At 32.7% G+C, this 17,972-nt stretch overlaps 1 protein-coding gene across 1 annotated transcript in view; it reads left to right on the top strand.

The window, feature by feature from the left end:
- The first annotated feature begins 2,404 nt into the window (after window positions 1-2,404).
- The window catches only part of LOC113401435 (intermembrane lipid transfer protein VPS13B), a 47,060-nt gene continuing 31,492 nt past the window's right edge, over window positions 2,405-17,972 (top strand). Inside the window, exons 1-26 of the mRNA XM_064220301.1 lie at window positions 2,405-2,561; window positions 2,645-2,822; window positions 3,512-3,569; window positions 4,238-4,422; window positions 4,614-4,752; window positions 5,362-5,561; window positions 6,561-6,733; window positions 7,317-7,499; window positions 8,067-8,210; window positions 8,951-9,138; window positions 10,013-10,143; window positions 10,494-10,707; window positions 10,932-11,158; window positions 12,118-12,249; window positions 12,641-12,760; window positions 12,868-12,925; window positions 13,297-13,457; window positions 14,191-14,267; window positions 14,748-14,870; window positions 15,162-15,361; window positions 15,612-15,715; window positions 15,867-16,141; window positions 16,751-16,824; window positions 16,903-16,924; window positions 17,020-17,151; window positions 17,655-17,776. Of these exons, the coding sequence (XP_064076371.1) occupies window positions 2,475-2,561; window positions 2,645-2,822; window positions 3,512-3,569; window positions 4,238-4,422; window positions 4,614-4,752; window positions 5,362-5,561; window positions 6,561-6,733; window positions 7,317-7,499; window positions 8,067-8,210; window positions 8,951-9,138; window positions 10,013-10,143; window positions 10,494-10,707; window positions 10,932-11,158; window positions 12,118-12,249; window positions 12,641-12,760; window positions 12,868-12,925; window positions 13,297-13,457; window positions 14,191-14,267; window positions 14,748-14,870; window positions 15,162-15,361; window positions 15,612-15,715; window positions 15,867-16,141; window positions 16,751-16,824; window positions 16,903-16,924; window positions 17,020-17,151; window positions 17,655-17,776 (3,707 nt within the window). The 5' untranslated portion in view covers window positions 2,405-2,474. The remainder of the gene's footprint in view (window positions 2,562-2,644; window positions 2,823-3,511; window positions 3,570-4,237; window positions 4,423-4,613; window positions 4,753-5,361; window positions 5,562-6,560; window positions 6,734-7,316; window positions 7,500-8,066; window positions 8,211-8,950; window positions 9,139-10,012; window positions 10,144-10,493; window positions 10,708-10,931; window positions 11,159-12,117; window positions 12,250-12,640; window positions 12,761-12,867; window positions 12,926-13,296; window positions 13,458-14,190; window positions 14,268-14,747; window positions 14,871-15,161; window positions 15,362-15,611; window positions 15,716-15,866; window positions 16,142-16,750; window positions 16,825-16,902; window positions 16,925-17,019; window positions 17,152-17,654; window positions 17,777-17,972) is intronic.

Below are 17,972 nucleotides of genomic sequence, written 5' to 3'. Positions count from 1 at the left end.
CATTTGAGTACGTAATACGTATATTATTGTGACAAATAGACAATGTGTCAAGTATCAAACATTATTTGACATGTGTAACTAGTAACAGTGTTTTGGAAATACGAGTCGGCAATATTTTGCCATTATTATAAAAAAAAACATTACTGCTCTAAATCTAACTTTAAAAATACAGTTCAAGTGATAGTGTTTACTCATATAACTAATCATAATAATTAAAATGGCTAAATTCGGTTAAGACCTGTGTTATCGTAGGTGTGCCTGAAGTGCATTTCCTTTATTTTTAATTTTACCATTGACTTTATAAATTAAAATTGAAATACTAAAATAATCAATATAGAAATAGAATGTTGTCCTTATAAATTTTCAAAATATAAGAAGTTTATTTAAACTGTAATTTAAAATGCGCCATTGCACAAGCTTTACAAAATCAAGTATTGATTTTAGTGCATACAATCCGGTTCCATAGATAACTAGAAAAAATAAAAAGTAAAAATCTTCTGAAATCGGTATAACAGTATAGGTAATAGACACTTTAAGGGAACACCTAATATTTTTCTTAACGAAAATTGTGATTTCTATATAAAAATTATTACTATTCCTAATCCTCATCTATTCTATCTGCAAAAATAATATTTGTCTAATAGTTTTAACTGTTCATATAATCTTAATAACCAAATTGGTACCTTTGGATAAATCATAGGAATTTACAGACAGTAGAGAACTAGTATTTCATTATTTAATTATCAGAAATAAATTTTACATTGCATATGGTAGTTTATTTAGGGTGAAAGTATGGTCTAAAAAGATAAATAATCAAAATAAATACATAATATAAACATGTTGTACTTGAATTGATTCTATATAGAAATTAATAGGCATTAATTACAAAGAAAGTAAGTTCATAGGCAGTTGTGTTTTTGTCTCTTATTGATAGGCTTATACTTGAAGAGTATTAACAAATGATTTATGAGTTTATCTTGTTATAACTCTTCTTTAATCACAGTACTAAATACACCACAGAATATCAATCCACATTTGGTCAAAATTACTAGGACCAGGATATCTTCATGATGTGCACAGATATTGCTGCTTGCATCTGTATTTTTGTGCACTTACAACCTAACTGCCTTTTAAACTGGAGATTGAATCCACACATAATTTGTTTGCTCCAAAATGTAAATATAATTTAAATAAACATTCAAATCGATACAGTAAATTGATACATGATAAAAAAAATATTTGCATGATAAATTCCTGGAAAAACCTTTAAAAATTCTTTTTTATTTCTCTCAATTGAAATACACTTGTCACATCTGGCATATAATGACTTTCCAGCTACATTTCATCATCATCGGCATTATCCGGTCCTGTAACTCCTTTTACAATTTGGAAAAGCCATTAGGTGCTATGTCTAGTCCGTACCGCTAGTGAGTTTCAAGGCCTGCCCCATATCTTCCTCCCAGACATAGCCTCACGAGCTTTGACCAATCCATAAAATAGTCACTATTAGCTAGACTCTTTTTCCTTGAATTTGTTCAGCTTTCACTTTTTTTGTCCATTGCATAGACTCTTGTTTGAACTCCAAATCATACTGTTGAATCCAATTTTAATCTATGGTAACAATTCGGTCAAAATTACCGCCGGCTATCACCAAAACATCCAAGCAGCTTGCGAATCGCAAGTTGAACGGTGTCAATATTCTGGAAACCCAGCGTGCATAATTTATTTTTATTTTTATTTAAATTTTCTCGTAAAATTCTCGGCCGTCAGTACAAAGTTTTTAAAAATTTAGACATTTTCTTCTGTCGTGACTGAAAGACCTGAGCTTTTTCAGTCTTCTGCAGAATCTGTAGAAGTCTATGGATCTACAGCTTTCAGGAGGGACTTTTCTGTAGTTTTTCGAGTACGCCCTGTTTTGTGCGCTTTCTCCATTCCTTTTCGAAACCGTACTCCTCTTCAAGCATTGCAGGTTGGCATATAGACTATTAATCGCGATGTTTCAACTTTGAAATCGATATTTAGAGTGCCATGAACAAGGCAATGATCACTTTTGGTGATTAATCTTTTTTAACCGAGTTCAAAGTAGGAAGAGTTCTTTAATATCAATGTTTGTATTGAGTTTCGGAGTCACAATGGAACTCGTCAATAAATGCCAGCAAATCAAGCACAATTACTGCTATAAGATTGCTATATGCTATTAAATTCGGTTTTATTTTGTCAAAAATATTCTATTTTCAATGATTGAAAACATTTAGTACTACACATTACAAACAGTATATAACCACTTTGTTTTAATGTTTGTATATAAAATCTAAGCAAATGTATGTTTTATTTTCTCAATAATACTAAATAATTATAAAAATTACTGACAATGAAACTGATTAAATACAAAATTATTTAACCATATCAGTGATATTCATATCAGTGAAATGTGAAAACCAGTGTTAGTAAAACTGTGTTATTAAAAAATAAAAATGTTTAATATTGAATCCTATGTCACACCTATACTTTTGAGTTATGTTGACAAGTATGTTCGTGACTTCAAACCTGCCAATGCCCAAGTAAGTTTTTAACAAAAGAAAATACAATTTATTGGAGGTACACAGTACAGTAATTCTAAATTATTATATTAAATTTATTATAGGTATCTCTATGGGCTGGTGGGGTTACACTGCACAATCTTGTGCTTAAAGCAGATGTATTGCAGAAAGAAGTAGCTCTACCATTCACATTATTGTCTGGACGTATACATCAGCTCCTCATACAAGTACCATGGACAAAAATTATGTCAGAACCTATAGTTGTGACTATTGACACAATAGGTCAGTTTTTATATATTTTTTATATTGTATTTACATTTTGTAGTTTTGCTGAGTATCAGCTCAAGTTCTGCTAAAAATAGAGTAATATGATTTTATATCTCTTGTTGCTGTAATGACACTGGGTAGGTGGGTGGTGCAGGTGGTTGACTCAACTTATAAACTGGAACAAAGCTAAACAAAGTATTGATTTTTGTAGAGGAAAACTGAGTGGGTGTTATGCACCTCGGTGTACAAAGCCTCATCTATCAACGAATTTGAGATTAGATGAAAATTAAGTTTGTTTTGTTATATAGAAAACATTCTTTATTTAATTAATCAGAAACTCAATTAATTGTTATGTAAATTATTAATTATACTTAAATTGCTTTTTTTTTGGGTTATGTAGACTGAACTGGCAAATGGTCCATCTGATTATAAGTGGTCACCACTGCTCATAAACAATAATAAAATATCAACCATCCAGGAACTAAGATGTAATGTCCCTTGTACCTGTACTTATTAGATTACCTTGGTAATTGTTCTACTAATTGTCATAGGCTTACATAGTTTTTAAAGAAATACATTTAATAAACAATGTTTTTTCAAATTTTCTGAAGTAGAGTCAGACAATAAATGTTCCTTGGGTGTTTTTAAAGTGTATGCTAATTTATACCACACATTTTTTTTGTTCATTTTATATATTTTTCCAGAATGTATCTTAAGTCTAAATCCTCCAGCTGCTGAATCAACACCATGGCAAGCTCACAGGTATATATGCTAAATATAAATGTATACATTTGATTCATTACTCTAAACAACATTAGTTGTGTTGCCAATGCAACTGTACATTTATTTTAACTAAATATATTTTCAGTACATCATATTCTTTTTAAGTATATAAATAACTATAAGGTTTATATATTGTATTTATTTGTATAACATATATGATTTAATTAAACTTTTCAAAACCTATTCATATTTGTGTTTGCGTAAGTGTGAAGTGTGAAGAGCCGAGATGGCACAGTGGTTAGAACGCGTGCATCTTAACCGATGATTTCGGATTCAAACCCAGGCAGACACCACTGAATTTTCATGTGCTTAGTTTGTGTTTATAATTCATCTCGTGCTCGGCGGCGAAGGAAAATATTGTGAGGAAACCTGCATGTGTCTAATTTCAACGATAGTCTACCACATGTGTATTCTACCAACCCGCATTGGAGCTGCGTGGCGGAATATGCTCCAAATCTTCTCCTCAAAAGGAGAGGAGGCCTTAGCCCAGCAGTGGGAAATTTACAGGCTGCTAATGTAAATGTAATGTGAAGTGCGTGAGATCTTAATAATGAATACTAATACTACTTATTATATTTTCTATAATTCATTAAAAATAAGTGAATCACCAATCAAGATTTTTTAACTGTATTTTTTTTATTTACGAGGTCTCAAGTGGTAGATACGCCGCCAGGATACATGCAGGCACTGGTACGCCGCATTGTAAGCAATATTGCTGTGCGGGTGAACTCATTGATCGTTAAATATGTCCATGATGACATTGTGCTCTCCTTGAATGTGAAGAGGCTCTCAATTGACAGCGTGGGGGTTAATTGGGAGCCGGCATTTGCAGGTACATTATCAAACCAAATATAATATTCGTTTTCATTTCCAATTGATTTCAATAGCAAAGTTTTGACGAATTTAGTTGTTCTCTTTAAATATTTTATGACAATTTGCATTACTTAAATTATTTATTAAATGTATCTATTTTATTATTGTTTTGTTTAATACGAATTATTATAATAATTATAAATTTTACAGATATAGATCAAAATCAACCCGCCATTAGGAGGATAGTCCGCCTTGATGATTTGACTCTATGTCTTGATAGGGCAGATTCTGATGGCAAGATCAGATTCTTTTATGAACCCCTCTTGTATCGTTGTCAAATGGATATAAGGTAATTATTATGTATAGTTCCATATGACAGTGATGTATATCTAGAAGTATTGTTGTAATACATAGAAAAGTTATCTTAGTAATTTCCCCAGATAATGCATTTGTCGGAATCTTCTTACCCTAAACATTAAAAAGTTTGTTGTCATGATAAAACATGCTTTGAATTTTAAGTGATATAATTCCTAAGCGTAAATAGTGAATCAGTTTAATAAGTGTTTATATATGTATTATTTAATTATTATTATGAATGGATATTTTTTATTGATATATACATATAAATTTACATTTTAATTTAACATAAAGTTTTGATTAATTATAAATCAATTATGACATTTTTTTTTTAATATTATGTTCTCGGCGCTACACATAGACAATGGCGCTTAAAAAAAAAATTACGATTCCTTACAACGCACCATGTTATGTACCTTGTCCCTGTAGTTCAAAGTATATCTAAATACGATATTGTAAATATTAAAAAAAAAAAAAAACCTTTTCGTTAGTGTCACTATTGCTCATTCTTTTTTCTATATAGGAATCAAGGAGATATATATTTTTATTTATTTAAAAAAAAATATATTTCTCACATATCCTCAAATTTACTTTGTTTTAGGGTACTAACAAGACTTGTATCAGCTAATACTCGTAGAGCTCGCAGTTTGTGCGTCGAATTGCTATGTAAACGCCTGGCGTGGGGACTTAATGGAGACCAACTTGTGCTTCTATTGCGATTGCTGAGGGAAAGAGCACCCTTTGAAGTGCACTTGCCTTCACCTATTCCTAAGCAATTGAGTATACAACCCGCCCCTATACGTAAGCGATTACTAAATTACTCATAAGCATTCCCTATTTGAATCCAACGTATTTTACTTGCTATTGCTATTGCCCCGACTTTACACCTGTAGATAAGACTAATGGTCATATATATCTGTATACTATCTACACATATAAGAGAATTGGTGTGTCTGTTTGTAATATTAAAATAACCGCTTTTTACTAAATGCAAATATGTATGTATACACGGTACATATACCAAAATAACATTTTTGCCTGTCCGTCTGTTTGTCTGTTTGTCTGTTTGTTCCGGCTAATCTTTTGGACCGATTATGACATGGTTTTCAAGGGCAGATAGCTGATGTAAAAAGGAGTAACTTAGGCTTCTTTTATATTTTAATTATATATAAAATAATAATAAAGTCACGCTTTTTTGTTAAATTCAAACGCGCTCGAAGTCGCAGTTACAAGGCAATGCATACGATTATTGTATTGTCGAAAAAAAAACATTATTTTTGTTAGCTAAGCATAAAACAAACGATATAAAAATGCATTCATTATGAAATTATACAGGATTGAAATATGAGCTCTATCTCTATTTTAATTAGCTGACTTGATTTGAATTACCACTGAATATAAATAATAAATAAATAAATATTGGACATCACATACATTACTCTGATCCCAATGTAAGTAGCTAAAGCACTTGTGTTATGGAAAATCAGAAGTAACGACGGTACCACAAACAGCCAAGACAACATAGAAAACGAATGAACTTTTTCTACATCGACTCGGCCGGGAATCGAACCCGGGACCTCGGAGTGACGTACCCATGAAAACCGGTGTACACACTGCTCGACCACGGAGGTCGTCAAAGTAAATGGTTGTCAACTTACCCTGGCAAGTTTTGGTAGTAACGAAATATACTTAAGTTACTAACAAATTATACCGTCAATTACCGTACTCTAAATTTTTAATAGATGTTTATAGTAACGATTCTGACGTCACTGCACAATATCGCTGATTTATTCTTTCTAGATGCGACATCATCCAACACAGCCGAACCGACTCATACTAACAGCTGGTCGGCCTGGGCTTGGTCATGGATGCCTATCTGGAATAATGAAGGCATCGGAGAGACACCAGCACCTGCAGGTCCCGTACCGGTCTCATTCACTGCGCACTTTGGTATCATTACCGTGCTGTTTAAGGTTTGTATTTTTATGTATTATTAATATGAGATGAATATCTAATTATTAATAATTCTTATGAATATTAAGCCACACAAATGAAAATGCTTATAGAAACGAAAAATAAAGTGGTAAAATGTATATTTCATATAAAAATGTATGTATAGTTCTCATTATTTAATTACTATCTTTTAGTTTTAATACAATATAAATTTAATTATCTGTGTAGTCCTGTTTTGACTTTAATATAACAAGTTTTGTATACGAGGTTCTGAATTATGAAATAAATAAAAAAGTACGCTATCGATCATCTGTATCTGTTTATGTGATTCGTTAAAATAAGAATTGTAACTCAACTGACTTTCTCTACGCAATTGCATACTTTAATTATTTATCATTATTAATATTCAATACTGTGTATTACAATTAATGCAATAAAGAAAATTTTCGAATAATTTTGCAGAATTCTGCAAACGAAATTATGATAATTTTTTTAAAATACATATGATCAAACTAAGTTGACCTGAAAATCGATCCTTGATCTTGAGATGATGGAATGATCCCAGTGTTAAGTTGTATATACATTTTAATTTTTTCTTTGCAGGTAGCAGAACGCCACGGCACTGTTCGTAAGCGCGCACGTAGTATTCTAGAACTAAACGCAACAGATGTGGTCATTAAGAGCTTTATGTGTTCGCCAACTCTATTTCGCCTCAACTGCGGAGCTCGCACGATAACCTTTGCCGGACACGGAAAGTGTGTGTGCGGTCACACGGATATAAACGGTGTAAGTTATTTAATTGCATATAATCTATTGTTTACCGTAATTTACCTTCCTCAGGTGCCGACATACTTTTATTGTAAAATATACGAGTGTGTACTCCATAGAAGTGACAAAGGTGAAATTATCATATGTCAGAAATGTTGCACTCGAGCTCTACTTTGACATTATCCAAATAACTTTGGCGTCAGTGAAATGTTTTGAAAATTTTTATTTAGAAACGGCTAAATAAAGTAAAGGGTGTATAAGATGTTGGTACCTTCGTCAATAGATACTGCAGTAAGAGATGGGAACCTCTACTTGCTGCCGAACATACGACATTACATTTACTTTTTATCATATCGTAACAAACTCAGAAACACAGAATATTGACGCTCAGTGGTAAAATAATTGACATGTGGTAGTACCTACATAGACATATAATCCCAGGAGGAGGGCACTTTTGCTACTTAAACATATGAATCTTCAAATATATTAATCCGAGTACAAGTATCTCGATTTGTCTGTGGATTTACCTATTTTTAATGAAAAGTTGTAAGTTTATATTCATTGATATACGTATGTCGTTCGAAGGTACACGACGAGGCAAGAATTTTCTTGAGTAAAATAGAACAACCAGACGAACAGCCCTGGAGTTGGGTGGATGAAGAGTTAAACGAGCAAATCGTTGAGGCCACTGAGGCGGTCGAGGAGAAGTTGGAAGAATACCCTGAAGAGGTAAGCAATAGATAATGAGAGAGAGAGAGTGAGTAATTAAAGTAGTATAAAAACTGTTCAACTTATGTTAGTTTTATTACATACAAATGAATTATATAATTGATTTTAAATTGACATGGTTATTTTTATTACTATAAGTATTTGAAACGGGATATTTACCATGTTTTTTATTTTTATTTGGTGGAGCTCGATATTTCGACATTATCCACGAATGTCTTGTTCACGAGAACAAAAAAACATGGTAAATGTCCCGTTTTAAATACTGTTAGTAATATATAATTGATTTTGGTAAAATCTTATTTTTATTTCTAAAATGTCGTAAGTAGTGCAGAAGTGTGCTCAAACACAGATCCACTCACATATGCCTATAGTTCGATGGAACGGCGTTCTTACTCGAACGGAGAGATATCAGGCTCAGGACGACCGGTTTTACGTCCTTTCTGAAGCTCAAGAATGTAACGTCATCATCTTCCTAATTCTCAACTGTATATTTATATATAGAAAAATCCAATAAATGTTTTTCTTAGTCCAGGCTTCGACAAAGCCTCGGAACCTAAAGTCTAGTACTTAGGCTTGAAATAAAACACTGTTTTCATTGAAAAAAGTTAGTATTAAAGATTTGAACTTGAATAAGTTATCGCGTGCTGAAATATTTAATAGGCAAATTAAAGTAAATATATTTTTTAAATTAATATTAGTTTTTTTGTTTAATAGTATTAAATTCATATTTTTGTTTTTAGTTACAACCACAAGCCAAAAACTTAGGAGCCGGTAATCGTCACGATGCACCAAAAGCAGAAGAGGAGGAAATGGATCAATTTTGGATAAGGATGGCTCCAGTTCTTTATTTGGAGTATAGTCATGAGAGATCGCCAGCCAACCAATATGAGAATCCATATCACAATCCACCGAGTGACTTTCAGTACAGGTAAAAAAAAAATGTTTTTTAACTACCTGTAATTCGTATTTGTTAAAGATTACTAATATATATTTCGTAGTCAAAATGAAAATATTCATAGCTTGCTTCATACCAAATTTTATCCAATTCGGTTCATTGGTTTAACTGTTAAAGCGTCACAGACATACAGACAGAGTTACGAGTTTATAATATTCGTATTGATAATGATATAAATTTTTATCAATCTATGTTTCAACGTTGCTGCAATATTTATTATTTTCGTTTCGCAATACCAAGAATTTTATTTTGCTTTTGAAGGTTATTATTTATAGTATTACGCGCACTCCATCCGTCTGTTGTTTTACTTAGGCACTCATATCATGAACATTTTCTGTCATCTTGTTGCAAAAACGTAAACATTGTTACATAAAAAAAAATAATTGGCAATAGCATTATAAGGTTGAGATATAAGCAATAAGTTCTATTGCTTAGCGCAAATAAAATTTTTATAAAAGATTATGTATATTCGTTAAAATTCTCTGACTTTTGTCTGTTTCAATATTTTGAATCTAACATTCGTTAACTTCTTGATTTCGTCATTATATCGACATTCAGCTTCTAATAAGACCCTTATGGTGACACACATTCCTAACAGTAAGTACTCAGTATTGTTGTGTTCCTGTTTGAAGGATGAGTGAGCCAGTGTAACTATAGACAAGGGACATAACATTTTAGTTCCCAGGGTTGGTGGGAGTAAGGAAGGAATGGTAAGGAATGATATGGAGAGGTTAATATTTCCTACAGTGCCTATGGGCGGTGGTGATCACTTACCATCAACTCATTTGCTCGTTCGTCTAGCGTAATCATAAAAAAATTGTAATCATACAATAAATCCTCATTTTAGCGATTGGGTGGAAGAGTGCTCCATGAAAGTGTTAATTCGGCCAATGTTATGCAATGTGTCAACGGGACTGTTTCATCGTGTTGCACTTGTGAAAAGTTTTTATGACGGGGTCCTTTTACCGCCTCCAGTAGGTAATGTATATTTAAAAATGTTATGTTATACTCTAAAGATCTTTATAAATTAAGATACTCATTAATTAACAAAGAAAAAGTTTTTTATTTAATTAGAATAGCAATTACAACTGATAATAAGTCTCGGTCCAGTGCTAGGATATGCCTACTTCTAGGCAATACTTCTTGGAATCTTTAATCCTGTCTTAAAGATGTAATGCTACCGGAAGAACTTTCCAAATATTTATTAGCAATTTTTTAATTTCCTATCGACACAGACGACATTTTATCATACTGGAACTTCAAACATTGATTATATCTCTCTTAACTACTACCTTACAAATTTCATTTTTTCTTTTGAATGTTTTCAGAAATTGCTATGCGCAAACTTACTGTTGAAGAATGTGACGCGTTAACAGATAACTTACCACTGAGACACGCAAAAATAGACATAACAGGTTTTCGCGTGCGCTTCATACCAACGAACCACTCGCAATCCGAAGTTCCATTACGACCGCCGCTCATAATTGATGTGCAAATACCAACCACTTCTATGACGATCACTTCACCTCTCTATCCTCATAGGTAAAATAATCTATTAATTATTTTTGAATAAAGATGATTTTAACTAATATGAAAATATTAAATATTTTTTAACCAATACGAGTTTTTCAATATAACAAGAATTATTGATGTAGTATTTTTATTAGAATATACAATTTGAAATATATTAAGTAGGTATGATCGTCGTGGGTAGAATTACATTACTCTCTGTCTTTCTCGTAACTTATACAAATATATTTCTTCAGGGTATGTTCAGCAGCATGCCAGCTTGAAGATGGCGGGTCATTGCTCCGAGCATCTCGTTTATATACGTCAATAGACTCAACGATCCAAGTTGGCGTTTGTACCCTCAACGACGAGCCGCCGAGACCGTGCGCGAGGATACGAGTACGCTTCTTGATAAACTTGCTGCTCCATAGAAAATACTTCGAGCAAAATGATATTGTCCATTTTGGGATTACCATAAGAATAAGTAAGTTATACTTAGGCCTGTTATTCACGCCACGGCGTCTTAGCTGCAACGTAGAGTAAGCGTGCGAGCTTGTATATGACGCGGTGAACCACCAGACGACTTAACGGTTAGGTACAGTCAGAGTAAGAAAACCTTCGTCAGTTTTCAAATTCATTCCTTTATCAAGTCGTAAACTCTTAGTATATTTTAAAACTAAAGCATTAAACAGAAAACTGCACATAAAATTAAACTAAAATAGTATGATAACTAGGTTCAAAATAGTGTACATCGCGACGCAACATGTCATACTCAATCGGTAAAGCAGGTTATCACTCATACTGAGCACACGAAAATAGATCTTAAGGTGACGAACCTTTTCTTACCCCGACTGTACAACTCAGTTGTGTTTTTCTGCGTCAAGAGCTATTTATTTTTATAAATAGATATAGTTTAATTCCATAATCATTCCATTAATCAATTTAAATAGTATTTTTTAATGAATTTCCCATTACAAAATAAGCGTAGTAAAGTTGTTACGAAAATCATCACGTACGGCACTGCTAATGTGGCTTCTGTAACAAAATACAATATTTGTCCAAAGTTCCGAAATCAAATTCATCGACGTTCGATATTTCATGGCTATCCATTTTTTTACGAATTAATAATAACTACATTAGATTTTATTCAAAATCTCCACGAATTATATGATATTACACTCCTAACACCACTTGTGTTAAGCTTAAAAAGAGGGGTAAATAGGAGTATTAGTAATACCTTAATTAATATGGGGCATTGCTAGACACATTAAAAAAAACATTGTTGTAACTTGTTCCATCCTGTATTATGTGAAAACATCATTAAAAATAATATAAAATTATATTTAAAATATTAGTATGCTGTATAAATAGTCATATTTATTCTTATATCAAATCTATAAACAATCATTCCTGACCTAATCAATTGTTCTTGTTGACGATCAGGAGAGGCGAACGTGAGCGGGTCGGCGGCTCGCTTACAGGCAGCGTACCAGGTGGCCCAGTCGCTCTGTAAGGGGAACTACACAGATCACTTACGTCACACCACTGTCGTCAACGACGCGCTACATGACGATGGTAACTTAATATTTTAATAAATTATTTAATAGAAATGAAGTAATAGAACTTTATAAGTCACTTTCTTTATATGTATTTTTTCTATAAAAAAATATATTAAACTTATATACGTTATCTTATTACAAAGTGTCATATTAAATGTGTACTAAAATTATAAATAATAAAAATTCTTTAAATAAATAAAAACAAGATCGCGTAAAAATATACTAAATAGTCCTTATACTAACTACTTGTTTCTTGATAATATTTATTGTCCTCTGAAGGACTTAGTTTACCAATAAAAAACCATGATTTTTTATAATAATTATTTTATTACTAATATTCGTGAATGTATAACTTGTATCAATATATTGGCCTGAATATTTAAATATAATATTAAAATTTCTTGTAGATTATGTTGCCGTTAACATCTCATTAGAAGAGCTACTGTTGCGCAGATTCGTTACGACCAATATCAATACACACACCATGACGCTCAACTCCATCAAAGCTACCGCATTCCAATCTCCGGGTAAGCTTATCATATTATAATTAGGAATACACATTGAATATAAACGCTTAAATAATTGTAAAACGTAAACGAGATATTAATCTATTACTTTTTCATACTTTATCTAGTTGGTGGCGAATTAAAGCAAGTGTGGCTACTTTCTGCACCAGAAGATCCGACTTCTACGTAAGTTAAATTTCAATATGTCTTTAATGTGGCAATTATAGTATGACGATATCCTTCTGACTGATTTTGGAAACTTGCCGTCGGTGCAAAGCAAGTACAATGTATTATCCCTCTCTCTCTCTCATAATTTGATGGGTCATGTGTCGGCAAATCCGACACGACGGCGGAAAACATTTCAATCGCTTGCCTTAAAATGCTTTAAAAGAGGCACTGGAGACTATACTGGTATTAAGACCTGTTAAAGAAAAAAAAATGCACACTGAAAACCAAACGATAAATATTATTTTTCTACATTCTATTCGTATCTACCAATGTATATATTTGAATGATATTTTATAGTCTATTATATGTCTATACGTCATATTTTGCAGACCATACTTAAAAGCAAGTTGTCAATGTTGTATGGATCCCAGCGCCGTAGACGCAATGGAGTATTTGAATATATCGGTCAAGCCCACCGCATTGAGTTTCGATCCTATGCTAGTCACCTGGATGAGCTACCGCTCCAAAATGTTACCGATACCGCAGAATGGTAAATGTTTATTATTAAAGTTTTAATAAGAGTTAATTAGGAAAATAAACCGACATTGATGGTTCACTGTTAACACACAGACCCGACCGACGGAGATATGCTACAAGTTTTATTTTATTATTAAAACTTTGTTCTTTACAATACATCATATGATATATTAGTTTTAATCAGCGGTTACTTACAATAATCTATGGAAAGGCTATACCGATTTCGATGGGACTTTCACTGGCAGATAGCAGTTGTAATAAGGAGTAACTTATGCTACTTTTATTTTAGAATTATATATAGAATAAAAATAAAATCACGCTACAATATCCAAATAACTTAAATTCAAACAACTCACACGAAGTCGCGGGCACAGCTAGTATGTAAATAAGTATATTACGTGAAGTGAAGCACTATGATCCAAATCCTTAACATTTTATTAAGCATTTGCAATGGATTCTATCGGCTACTACTTCCATTAAATGAAGGGAGTTTAGATCTCATTAGAGTACCACATGTATTGGAGTAACTAGACACTAATAGTTTAGTTTCAGTCATATTTTAAACAATAATTAAACTTATATCAGTAGTTTTCGCATGCCCAATAAAGATAGTCCGACTTACAGAAATCCAAATATTCACACCCTTACAAAACAATATTAAGTATTAAAGCATGCACATATGATATGTTTCAATGTTGTATGTAATCTGTGCCTCTATGTTATACATATGTATTTTACCTTTACAGAATCCATACCCCAAAATCAAAGTTTAAAAAATGTCTCTTCTTCACAATACTTGTCTCGGAGACGAGTCACACCGCCTGTGAGTAGTTTTAGAATTACATTTTACATATTAATTCACATCAATCAGATAACATTAAAATAATTCGTGCATGATGCAAGCGTATGAATTTTCTTAATAGTATATCCAGATCCAAATAAAAAGTTTTTTTTAAAGTTACGTTTTATGGTTAGTAATTCTATAACTGAGATCATTTTACACGGCTATCCCCTCTACATTCGTTATTCTAGTTAAATTTCTACGAAATTGTCAACGATTTGAACCTGAAATGTTTACAACCTTGTAAATGTCATTCAATTGATGCAACAAAAGTCGCTTCTATAAAAAATAGCCGTTTTATAAAATTAGTCTATTCATTTTTAGTTTTTGTTTTTGTTCATCAACAAACATGGGTCAAATTAAATCGAAACGCGTTTACTGAAAGCTATATTTGAATTACAAGCGAAGCTGACGTCTGTCTGAACATTTATGTGTCTTAAAATGGTACGAAATTTTATGCAGTCAAGCGGTCGAGGTGCGAGTCATTCGGGGTCCGGAGCAGAACTAGTTCATATGAGAACGAAGAGCGTGGATTCAAGCAGTGAGAAAAGTGAAAAGAAAGAACCGATACATTCTCCACAAGAGGTATTGGAATATATTAATTTAATCTAGAATATATATATAAATAATAAATTTACATAACTGTTTACGGTGATTATGTGATTTCCGACGCATGGGAGTTAAGAATTTTCCCAATTGTTGATCCTACTTGGAATTCAAACCTGCCCGGCCTGTCCATTCAAATATCTAAATCTGCAGCCGTACAAGCTAACTAACACAGAAACGAGGCAGTTAATTATAGCGTAAATAGGTTTGTTTATCACTGAAAAATTACAGACTTAATAAATCTGTATGTATCAATGTATCATATTCCAGAGCCAAGAGACCGAAGTTTGGTGGAAAGGCGTAAATTTGTTACATTTGCACGAACGACTCAAAAGCCTTCTGATCGGCGTCGAGGTGAGCCTCATCCAGATATACGTATCTTCGACCTCTGTGTCTTCACTCGACAGCGTTACGCTTAGAGATGCTATGGAGCGACACGTCACCACTGCGCATCGGGTATTTGTTATCAGGTATGTATTCAAAAGTTGTTGATATAAGATTAACCGTACAATATAAATACGAATATTAATCGGCTTATGAATGGCATTGTATAATAAATCTTTCTTTAGCAAATAATTATATTCATACAATTTTTTTTACTCCAACGGCACCAATTTTTGTTATATTATTATATTTGATTTGACTAAGTGAAATTCGTACAGTAATATTCATATTTGAATCAAATTTACTAAAACAATATCTTCATTATTATTCTTACAGCGTTGGCCGTTTACTTCTGGAATCAAATCCACAATCGCAAAATTGCTGGGCAAATATCAACTTCGACCGTCCTACGTTCCAGAGACCGAGACGTGATACTAACGGTACGTTCACCATATTATTTATCCAATATTTTATTATACAGTGAATATCAACTTTTCATTGTCGTTGTGTATATTTTTACTCTGTTCTTTCTTAAGCTAAAATTAAATACATACATATATTTTTTGAAACAAAATTCCATTTCTAATACAGCTCAAGACGACTCATTTCCCTGGAAGGCGCTTGTCACTGACATGTCCTGCTACACTTTACAAGTGAGGCCGGGAACAGAACGTTCTGGAAGGGAAAAATCGATGTCAGGACTTAGGTCTCAGTTGAAACCGTCACGGGTGCTCGTACCGCAAACCGTGCTGGAATCCAATACAACGAGTATCACTGTGTCAGTGGTCACTAAGAACTTAATAATCAATACCGGTAAGAAAAGTGAGCCAAAACCGAAACGCCACGACCACAACCGGGATGAAGATGTGAGTGAACATTACGTAATGTAGATAGAAGATGACTCTATTTAACTTCTTATCTGAATTATAAGTGATCTATAATACTTTATTTAAATTGAGAGTGATTAAATCCCGGAATAGAGAATAGTAACAAAAGCCGCGTTTAATCATACTTTCTTATGGCAACTCCACTCCACTGCCTAACTACTATTACGAATTCCATTCAATTGGTATGAAGCAAACTTGAACTCCAAGGAAAGCTACGATTTATTCCTAACATCTGAAGATACACAAAAGCGAACGGAACGATTTTTTTTTTATTTAAAATTTATTATTTATTCCGTCATTTTTTTTCTTAGTAAAATCTTTGGCATCTTCGTAAGCTTGACAGAATTTTTACCGATTGGAGCGACGGGATGCACGATCTTTCGTGTACTATTCTCTAAAACGTAAAAACGTAACGCAAAGTTATATTTAAATCTGATTTATATTCGGCGCAGAAACACTTCATTTCTTATTTTATTTTGTATTTTTCTGACTCTTGTTTCACAACATATTAAATAATAACATGCTCTATAAAATATTATCTAGTAAATTAACTTTAACGTATAAGACATACAATCATTATTGTTTTAGAAGACGAAATACTTCATGACGGGGTCCGATTTCAAACCTTCATCCTTGAAGGAGTTTATTCGCGGTCCGGCAAAGTAAGTAATGTTTAAAATGTATGCATAAAGTGGTGATTATTTACTTATTTTAAACTTTTCTTTTTTTTTAATTTGCAGGCGAGGTAAACTCAGTCCCGAGGTAAGCTAAATCTTTCTATTATATTTTAAGAAAGCAACGTGCTAATTTAGAACTGATAACGAAGTTTTGATGAGGTTTATTATTTTTTATAACAGCCAGGACCATCGGAGCCAAATCCGGACTCACCACCAGACCCCGCCAATGTCACAACCGGTCCAATCATCTCGTTAGGTGTCCACCTCCACGCTGACACTCCTCCAATCATCGTAAGACTGGAACAAGATCAGGTGAGTTTTATATCGTTAATAACATCATCCCCCTATTTTATACCATCACCCTAGTTATAAAAGTGTTTAATTTTGGCTAGATCATAACATCATTGTCGGTTTTACACGGAAACGACTTTACCTATAATTTTTTTCTAGACAAAAATTATAGGGTTGATTAACGATAATTTAAACAATGTTGTATCTTCTTCTTTCGAATGTCAAATCAATTATGTTAGAAAGAGATATATCTGTGTTTAATTAAAAACTGTCTAAGCAACGTTTATAAAATAATTCTGCAATTCCTACAAAACTTTCCTATAAAATTATCTTATTAAGCACATCATATACATTATACATCGTATACATTATTCAGGCCAACTTTATATTCCGTAAAATAATGCCAGCGAGTTCCTTGTCACAGAAGCTGCATGTACCTTTATGCTTGTTTTGTATATAATAGTAAGTTCTTATATATGTATTCATCATTAGGCAATCCGTAAGACATGACTATAACATTTTAGGTTCAAACCGTGGCCATTGCAATGCACTGCTTCGCCCATATAATGTCACTGCTTCGTAGACCACCTGTGACAGTTAAACCAAGAGTGTCTTCCTTTGGGAGCACAAACAGATCACTTACAAGGTAAGTAAGCTTGAGTGAAATATTTTAGCTTCTTAGATAGGTGCGTAAATAGCATTCCTACATTGTATTTTAGAATAATGAGTCTTATCATAAACCAATATTATTTTACATTTTTATAATTACATTGTTAAAGAAATCCTATTTTTTAATCTCACGTGCGACATTGTAATAGCGTGGTGGAATAAGCACCAAAACT

This window comes from Vanessa tameamea, chromosome Z (genome assembly GCF_037043105.1).
Source record: "Vanessa tameamea isolate UH-Manoa-2023 chromosome Z, ilVanTame1 primary haplotype, whole genome shotgun sequence".
In the NCBI taxonomy this organism is placed as follows: domain Eukaryota; kingdom Metazoa; phylum Arthropoda; class Insecta; order Lepidoptera; family Nymphalidae; genus Vanessa; species Vanessa tameamea.
Note: the sequence above shows the minus strand (reverse complement) of the source record. Positions and strands in the feature narration are given on the sequence as shown.